This window comes from Limulus polyphemus, unplaced genomic scaffold, assembly GCF_000517525.1.
Source record: "Limulus polyphemus unplaced genomic scaffold, Limulus_polyphemus-2.1.2 Scaffold4420, whole genome shotgun sequence".
Taxonomy (NCBI): Eukaryota; Metazoa; Arthropoda; class Merostomata; order Xiphosura; family Limulidae; genus Limulus; species Limulus polyphemus.
In genome coordinates, this window is record NW_013670030.1 from 1,815 (window position 1) to 11,998 (window position 10,184).

At 34.0% G+C, this 10,184-nt stretch overlaps 1 protein-coding gene across 1 annotated transcript; it reads left to right on the top strand.

Moving 5' to 3' along the window:
* The first annotated feature begins 1,001 nt into the window (after nucleotides 1–1,001).
* LOC106471118 (guanine nucleotide-binding protein G(o) subunit alpha-like) lies at nucleotides 1,002–8,374 on the top strand. The gene is made up of 3 exons (XM_013931707.2): nucleotides 1,002–1,155; nucleotides 5,308–5,461; nucleotides 6,263–8,374. The coding sequence occupies exons 1-3, from the start codon at nucleotides 1,114–1,116 to the stop codon at nucleotides 6,448–6,450; spliced, it is 384 nt and encodes a 127-aa protein (XP_013787161.2). The 5' UTR covers nucleotides 1,002–1,113; the 3' UTR covers nucleotides 6,451–8,374.
* Nucleotides 8,375–10,184: the final 1,810 nt, after the last annotated feature.

Genomic DNA, 10,184 nt, shown 5'->3' on the forward strand with positions numbered 1-10,184 from the left:
GAGGGCTATGTTTATATATGGTGTAGGAGGTGAATACACATATACACAGTTCCTACGAAGATGAGTTTCTTTAACAGGGCAGAGAGTAGAATCAGGGGGAAATTAATAACAAGAAACAATAAAGCATGAAATAAAATAGAAACTTCGAATTTAATCAGAAGTTCAACGTAAGTATGTAAACATAGTTCTTTTTTTCTTCTACCATCAGCTACAGTTAATATAACTTTCTTCTTCTTTTTTACCATCATTTGCACTCTGTTTATAATCACAGTTATTTACCATCACTCAGTGTGTTTAAATATATGTATTAAATTTATCACCAACATTATTCTTATTGTTTGCTTTTCTTATACGTCATCCACTTTCAAACAGTCTGGCACCATGTCATCACTTCTGTTTATTTACACCAAAAGTTCAGAGTCACGTCCTCTATTACATCACCAGCTGCTTGAGTCAGCTGGAAACACACTATAAATACAGACTATCATTGTATAAAAGATGTGCTAACTATAAATGTATTTAGTTGAGTTTTCCATTTGCAAAGTTAGATTTAGTTTTGACTGCAACATGATTATATATATTTAGCACAGTGTATGCACAGCTCTGTAATGGGCATATGGGCAGTCCTTGGGCTTAGTTGTTGAGTTCGACTTTACACTTGTTACAAAGAAATTTTTTTGGATTTCGGGTCGTGCTTTCGTGAGTGGAGCATACAAGCCACCAACTCCAGGAAGTTTATGTGTGGAATAAAGAACTCGCACAGAGACAATTGAATACAAATCAAATAGTCTTTTAATTTACACACATTTGAGCATTTCATGTGTATCAAAAATCTCAAAGTTATCTTGAAACAACACTAACTCTAGGTCATTGAATTTTTCATTTTTAAGATCTAGGCCTTTTATTATGTTCATTAACATAGACACAACATTAGTTAAGTTATTAATTAAATTAACATGAAAAAATCTCTAGGTCATAACCAATACATTAACATTTTAATTCATTTCTTTCAACCCTTCTTTCAGGTTATTCGATGTTGGAGGTCAAAGGTCAGAAAGAAAGAAGTGGATTCACTGTTTTGAAGATGTCACAGCTATTATATTTTGTGTAGCCATGAGTGAATATGACCAAGTGCTTCACGAGGATGAGACCACAGTAAGTTTGGTTTTACTGGTAACAGAGGGAGAAAAATGCATGTCTTGGTTACTAGGATAGCTGTAGAATTATTCCACGGAAAAATACACATCATATTTCTATATCTTGCAGGGAATATTTGTTGTATATATTATCTGAGAAATAGAACATTTAAAATAATTTTGTATTATGTGTTTCCAAAACATAGCATCTCATCAGCTAATGTATAATTATTATTGTCTTGTGGTCAGAAGTAAACTAGATATATGTATCAGTATTAAAAAGGCAAGGGTGGGATTTTGGACCAAATTGTGAGGGTGGGGCAAAAAGTCTGACTTTATTATTGTGAATGTCATTTGTATACTATACTCCACAGAAAAAAAAGTTAGGTGCAATGGCTCCCCTCTCTATTCCTGCCTATGCTAAAAAGCAATACACAAGAAAACTAAACAGTGTGATCATCAGACACATTGAATCATTGGTTGGTTATCCTTGCTGCTGAAGATGTTTTTGACCATTATCCTAATAACATCTTGTATGGTGCAGTCAGCCTAGAAGATTTACACTACCTAAATTTATATATAATAAGCTAACAACTCAAAATGATCTTCGTAAGTGTAATACAAATTCAAGAATTATTAATTTTTAAAGTTTTTAATGCTGAAAGAAGGATAGAAACCATTGTACAATAAAGATGACAAGTAGCTTCAGATAAATGTGACTGACTGACAGACAACACACTACTATATAGTAGTGCGAGTGGTTAAAACAGGTGATTTCTCCAGGCATCCTTCGGCCCCCTTTTGGAGAAACTAGCCTTAAGGGACAGAACTCAGTTAATAGATATATCTCAAGTCTGTGACCTTTATGTCTTCTGTCAAAGTACACTATTAACTTAGTGTACTTCTAATTTAAATAGTATTTCACCATATCCAGGTTTAGATTATGTTAAAGATTTAAATAAGGTTTCTTTAAATACATAATCTATAACTTTCAGATTAGGCCAGAATAGGTATAGTTTACTTATTCTTTTCTTCTTCCATTATATGAGTGTGTGTCTTTATATAGACACAATCTATATACAAATCTGAAAACGTTTATAATGAGACTAAATAAAATTTTTTTACATTACCAGACTTCATCATCATTAACTCATAGCGTTAAATGTCTGTGGTCACAGCTCCTAAACTCTTTGGGAATAAATAGTCCATCTATCAGACAAGATCCAGATGCATATGTCAAACTAGTCAGTAGCAATGAAGAATCAGTTAAGGGTTAGGAGTTGAATGCTTGAAGCCAGTTGTGAGAAGGTGGTCACCATTAATATTTAGATATAAAATTAACCTTAAAGCAGAAATCACCCTACATTTCTACATTTTTAAAACTCCCAACGTCCACCCTTTTAAAATATTATAAGATATTCAATAAGGTAAATAGTCCCAACAAATGAGCAAAAATAACCTTATGGTAGAAATAAACCACCCTATATTTCAACAATTTATAAGACTCCCAACTTTCACCCCTTTTTATTAATTATTACAAAGTGATGTTTAAAGGAACCCTTTTTTTAATAATTCTGTAATAATTATTTAAACTCCCATCCTCCTCCCTTTCTCTTGAAAAATGTGTTCAAGTATAAATTGGGTGAACTGAGACAAGCCCAGCTACCTGAAGTTGGTATTTCCATCCAGGTATACTGAACAAGTACCTAAATATTTTATGGTTAGTTCCTTATAAACTATGGATGACCCTGAGTAACTAGCGGCCTCTATGTTTTCGAAAAGGAAGTTTCAGTAATTGAGAGTTTACTTTTTAACATATTCTCATACTTATTATGAAAGAGTGTGAAAACATTTTTTATTTGCCAATCTTAATAATCATTACTTTTAAATTAATTTATCAATAACTATAGCTAAGTATAACTATTTAAATTAGAGTTTAGAACCTGTTTGAAAAATAAATTTTCATAGAAGTAGAGATACAAGTTGGCCATGTTTGAAGAGAAACTAGCACCCAGCAAAATACCCACTGTTTGCTTATATACTTGTTCATTGAAAGTAATATAACTATTGTAGATACAAAAATTAAGTATATTTTTACATTGGTACTTAGTTAATTTAAATATTGGAATAGTTATTTCTGTATCTACAAATTTATCAATTAGATCATTCTTCTTCTTCTGTAGCTTTTTCCTGTATCTATACAGGGTCGCTATTTTTGGTTTTGGCGGGGTTTTTACGGCCGGATACCCTTCCTGACGCCAACCATCCCCTAATTTAGCAGTGTAAGACTAGAGGGAAGGCAGCTAGTCATCACCACCCACTGACAACTCTTGGGCTACTCTTTTACCAATGAATAGTTGGATTGACCGTCACATTATAACGCCCCCACGGCTAAAAGGGCGAGCATGTTTGGTGGGACGGGGGCGCGAACCCGCGACCCACAGATTGCGAGTCGAGCGTCCTACCCACCTGGCCATGCCACCCCTCAATTAGATCATTAAAAAACCTAATTAAATCTTTCCGATCTATTGTAATTTATAATGTAATAAAATCATAAGTAGTAACATAGTTGTTTTTAAAGAATTTACGTTATTTAAACATCCCGAATCATTTGATGACAGTAACTACATTTTTTCAAATAAAACATCTAGAATTTATTAAGTTCAGCAGAAACAGATTTAGCAACTATGCATAAAGAGTTTGTAATAAACCTGAAATTAACAGGGTTTGATGCAATTTTGTAATTGCATATAAAAATGGTAAGTTAGAACAAGTAGAATCTATATTTATATTCCATTTTTTAAATGGGTTTCATCAAATTAGTAATACTTGTAATTTTATTTAAGGTGCTTTTTTAAATATGTTTGTTGTACAAATTTCATTAATTAAAATTTTTGCATATAATTTTTTACATACAAAACCAAAATTACAACCAGTTTTATCAATAGGGGTAAGAATAATAAATTGTTCTTGAATTCACCTAATTTTATTTTTAAAGATATTAAAAGAAATATACCTTATATTTAGAAAAGTTTGAGTTTATATTTTTATGGAATTAATAATAAATAGTTTCCATTCAAAAAAGAAGCATGAGATTTTTTACTGATTTTGATAATGTAATCATTAATATTTTTCCTAATCCTTTAAAATTTACTTTTTTTGTATTTTTATAAATTCTAAATTTAGTACCTTTTTAAAATCAAATTTAAGCCCTTATCTTTCATAACCTCCACATTACCTATAACAATATGATTATGAAAGGAATCAATAAAATTCTACCACGAGGTTATTTGTGCTTATTTGTTGGGGCAATTTACCATATTGAACATCTTATAATATTCAAAAAGGTTGGGGCCTGGCGTGACTAGGTGGTTAGGGTGCTCGACTCGCAATCTGCAGGTCGCGGGTTTGGATCCCCGTCACACCAAACATGCTCGCCCTTTCAGCCATGGGGGCATTATAATGTAACAGTCAATACCATTATTCATTGGTTAAAGAGTAGCTCAAGAGTTGGTGGTGGGTGATGATGACTAGCTGCCATTCCTCTAGTCTTACACTGCTAAATTAGGGATGGCTAGTGCAGATAGCCCTCGTGTAGCATTGCATGAAATCTATAAAAAACCGAACTTAAAAAGGTTGGAGGTTGGGAGTTTTACAAATGTAGAAACTTAGGGTGGTTTATTTCTACTTTAAGGTTATTTTATATCTAAATATTAAGGATGACTGCCTTCCGACAACTGGCTGAAGACAGTTAAAGGCAGAAGGAGTTGAAACGTTGTAGGATTAAGTACTCAACTCCTAACCCATAACTGATTCTCCATAACTGCTGACTAGTGTGATTACGACATCTGCATTTGAATCTTGTCTGATTGATGGACTATCCCCAACGCATTTGGGAGCTATGCCTACATATTTTTCGCTAAAAGTTAATGATGATGATAACGACTGGTAATGGAAACTTGTTTTTAGTCTAATTGTAAATGTTTTTCATTTGTGTGTGTATACATATATTACTTACATTATGCCTGGGAATAATAAAAAAAACTGTCTTATTTAAGCCAAAGTACTTTATGAGATTAGGTATGAAAACATAAACCTACTGTTGTTATTCAAACAAAAATGAAAATTATCTGAATTGTTAATGGTTTCTCTATATTCTTCTTATCCTCAGAACCGTATGCAAGAAAGCTTGAAGCTCTTCGACTCCATTTGTAACAACAAGTGGTTCACAGATACCTCCATTATTCTCTTCTTAAACAAGAAAGATCTCTTTGAGGATAAGATCAAGAAATCCCCTCTAACTATCTGCTTTCCAGAATATACAGGTAAGATAAAAAGTAGCCTGTTATAGGAAATGTAGAATATTCCAGAATATAGAGGTAAGATAAAAAGTAGCCTGTTATATGAAATGTAGAATATTCCAGAATATACAGGTAAGATAAAAGTAGCCTGTTATAGGAAATGTAGAATATTCCAGAATATACAGGTAAGATAAAAAGTAACCTGTTATGGAAGTGTAGAATATTCCAGAATATACAGGTAAGATAAGAAGTAGCCTGTTATAGGAAATGTAGAATATTCCAGAATATACAGGTAAGATAAAAAGTAGCCTGTTATAGGAAATGTAGAATATTTCAGAATATACAGGTAAGATAAAAAGTAGCCTGTTATAGAAAATGTAGAATATTCCAGAATATACAGGTAAGATAAAAAGTAGCCTGTTATAGGAAATGTAGAATATTCCAGAATATACAGGTAAGATAAGAAGTAGCCTGTTATATGAAATGTAGAATATTCCAGAATATACAGGTAAGATAAAAAGTAGCCTGTTATGGAAATGTAGAATATTCCAGAATATACAGGTAAGATAAAACGTAGTATATTATAGGAAGTGTAGAATATTTTATGGCTAGTAATCAATTACAAACATACAGAGCTGTTGTAGATTAGCGTATTATTATTTATTATAGAGAGTGAATTTATGTATATATATACATACTGTTTTGTTAGTCATGGATTTGTTTTTCCTTTCAAACGGTTAAACTTCTTTTCTCACACACACCTCGCTTCCATCAACAATGTACAATAATTACATCGTATTTACGCCTATTCTGTTTTCTCCGCAGGAGCCCAAGAATACGGGGAGGCAGCAGCCTTCATTCAAGCTCAGTTTGAAGCCAAAAACAAGTCCACAACTAAAGAGATATACTGCCACATGACGTGTGCCACGGACACAACAAACATCCAGTTCGTATTCGACGCCGTTACGGACGTGATTATAGCAAATAACCTGCGAGGTTGTGGGTTGTATTAAACTATGCAGTTCTCCATGGAAATTGACACCAGCTACTTGACGAGCAGGCCTCCGCCAGAGCAGCGCCAAGATTCGTTTATATTTACTGTCTTGTTGCTGGGATCGAGAGTCCTTACAAGTTTATCCTAGGATCCACTCCTAGGGGGGGCTATCTTCTGTTTTAATGTGCTCTCTCTCTCTCTCTCTTGTAATTTAGTCTTACTGATTCATACGGTTCATTTTAAATTATTTTGCTGGTAATTGGTGGCATACATTATAGAAAACCATGGAGAAGTAACATTTGAGAGTTTTTTTCAGCATGTAATGAAACGTAAAGGCTTCTGTTGTACGTTTGAGATATTACAAAAGTATGAGAAACAAAAAAAAAGTTCAATTATTAAGAACCTCAGATTTTAAGAGCATTTTTGTATGCCTTGAAGAATGAACTTGCAACTTGTATTATTTATTACAATTTGTTTATCGTCACGTAATGTCTCTTGATAATGGGCTTTGAGGTGTGAAGGCTGGTCATAAGAACAGTGGTCACTTCACTTCCGGGTGTATAGAGCAACAGTATGCTGCACGCATTCAAAATGTTAGTCTGTCTGTTGCACTAAACCGTAGTTCAAAAACCCCATTCTAGAAAAAAAAAAAAGTAACGAGATCCCTAAAATTTTTGTCATCCAAAAAATGATACAATGGTTCTTTAACATCGTACCCACATTATTCGTTTTACAATTTTTTCTCTTGTTATTTAATGCTTGCTTTCCACGCGCGCGCGCACGCACACACACAAATATTTACACTGTTAATGATACATTCTGGGATGTACCGTCACGAAATGATTTGTTGTTGTTTTTTCACGTGTGACAAACTGCACGCCTACTTATTGCGCGAGACATTAAGTTAACGAAGTTCCATATTCGTGAGAAACCCAACAACAAAGTTTATCTAAGTCACAGGTTACGTTTTTCATAAGGTTCATTCCAGAATGAATTAATGAGAGCTCGTCATTGAGGTCTGTCTGTGGAATGTTCTGGGACCACGACTCTTCTGATGGGTCATATGCGAAGCTATACACGACCAAAAGAAGGCTTCAGGGCCTTCTCGTGTTCACCTTTTCTTAGGTATGCAGTATCTGCAGTTTACCAGAGTAATCCTCATGTTCAGTGTCTTGAAGAGAATGCTAGTGTGGTTTCTAAAACAAAAAAGTATTTAAACATTGGCTTCTTAATTCAAAGCATTACTGTTCACTATTGTGACTATCATAATCACCACGGAACCAATTTTCATCAAATTTTAATCTTTATTTATATTTCTTCGGTACTTATTGATAGAAATGTGTGTGTAAATAAGTGTTGATTTCGAGGTAAACTAAGAGTGAAAATGTTATTAATTGAGGCAATTTAACTGGCATTAAAGATTTAGTGAGTAAACCGTTTGTATGGTAACAAGTAATGTGGCATAAAAGCTTTAATGAGTGACCTTTATTATGGTAATAACTAAAAGCTTTGAGTTGGCATATAATATGTGATGAGTGACTATTATTATTATGGTAACAACTAAGCGTAGTAACAAAATGGAGAGTACTTGGTTCTCATTCTTTGTTCAAACCACTTAAAGTTACCTTTGTTGCTCGATGAAACTTCTGTGCAGAAAAATTTCTACTATCTCTGAGTTGTCAATTGTGAACACTAAATTCAACCTGGTGCTTTTTACCTTGTGGAGACAAAACCAACATACATATGTAACTGTTATGACTTGATACCTTAACGTTCATGTACATCACATCAATTTGTGTTCAGACTAGATGTATATGTGAAACCAGAAATGGTGTTTTGTGGATAGATTTTTTTCCTTCTGTACATGTGTTGCAAACGTAGTTGTCAGTAAAAAGCTTTGCGTTACGTAATCTGTGCTGTACATTAAAAGTTTCTAACCCTAATCATTGCAGTAAAGTGTGCTTCCTCGACAAATATGCAGAGGTTTAATACGTTATATTAAAACGATTTTGGAGCCTCACCACGTCGTTGCAGTCCACGTTGCCACGTCTTGTCGGGCTCCATCTGATGACCGTGCATTTTGACAATAGCCCTACAGGATGGAATCCATTGCAAATGGCTCAGTCGCAAGGCTCTCTTTTTAAAAGCAAATTCCTCAATCTAGAGTACGAGAATGATGTTTTTCTAGCTCCTGCTTAAACAGTCCCATCGCACATAATTCCATAGGCGCTGAGTCCGGCGACTTGGCCCGCATGGGTTAGCATGAATACCCATTTCATTCAACAGCTGCTTAAGGTATTCGATGGTTGAACTGATATGTCGTGGAAAGCAACTTACGTACTCGTGACTTGTGTCGCTTTTCCAGCGGAGATCCTTTTTGAGTATGTTGTACATAGCTGTCTACGGCACGTGGACAGCTTTTGCTACTGATTTTTGTGTTCGTGCATTCTTATCTGTTACAAGACGCCACACTTTGCTTACCACAGCTTGGGTAAGACTTGTTGCAGATATCTTTCTGTATGATCTTGGTACCCCAATTTGATCCATATTTCTTTGTATTTTAATGCCATTAAGTACAAGGGATATCTTCACTCCGGAAATTCAAAATGCCCGATTTGAAGAAATCTCTTTGATCCGAATATATTAATATTTTACTTTGGAAAGGACTGTTACATTACCTACGAATTCCAAATGTCAAATTGTAATTCCGATAATAGATACCATTTCATCATCACTTTATATCAGTTGTGCACGTCACGTGCACTTTCATGATTTGCGTATTCAAAATCGTTTTGATATAAAGTATTAAACCCTTTGTATTTCTACCTTATTGCACTACGGCTGTGATTATAAGCAAAGCTTGGTAATACACTTTGAATACATAATAATATAACTATTATCTACCATACGATTCCGATATATCTATAAATAATACTTGGTAATACACTTTGAATATATGATGTATAACTATTATTTACTATATACTTTCGATACATTTATAAACAATGATTGGTTTGTTGTTAAGCACAAAGCTACACAATGGGCTATATGTGTTATGCCCACCACGGGTATCGAAACACAATTTTTAGCTTTATAAGCCTTCAGACGTACCGCCGAACCACTTGGGGGCTAGCGATGCTTGTGATGCACTTTGAATACATGATGTATAACTATTATTTATTATGCCCCCCCCCCCAGTGGCACAGCGGTATGTCTGCGGACTTACAATGCTAGAAACCGGGTTTCGATACCCGTGGTGGGACAGAGCACATTGTGTAGCTTTGTGCTTAATTCCAAACAAACAAACAATTACTTATTATACACTTTCAATACATCTATAAATAATACTTAGTAATACACTTTAGAAATATATTCCAGAAAAATACTTGCTAAACGATCAAAATTTAAAAGTAATGGTTGATAATACACATATATATACATAATACTTGCTACAATGGCGTCCGCTACAAATCTTATTCAGTATCGAATTTAACAGTTTCACAAGACACTGTCTTAGAGAATGGTGTAGACGTTAATTTTTCGGGCTAAATATAATTTTAAAAAATCACGTTAAGTAGATAATATGTGCGTTTATTTCTATTCTCGCTTATTATTCTAGTTGTATGTTTTTTATATATGATGTAAATAAATTATCAAACATCCCTTTTTTGGGGGCCAGATTCTTCCTTTTGTAGAGACGTTTGATAACGATTTTTGTTCAGATGAAGCCTATCTTGCGCACGCAGACAAAAT

Coding starts and splice junctions, on each gene's coding strand:
- LOC106471118 (XM_013931707.2), top strand. CDS start 1,114: ATGAGTGAATATGACCAAGTGCTTCACGAGGATGAGACCACA. Junction 1,156..5,307: donor TTCACGAGGATGAGACCACA/GTAAGTTTGGTT, acceptor TCTTATCCTCAG/AACCGTATGCAAGAAAGCTT. Junction 5,462..6,262: donor CTGCTTTCCAGAATATACAG/GTAAGATAAAAA, acceptor TTTTCTCCGCAG/GAGCCCAAGAATACGGGGAG.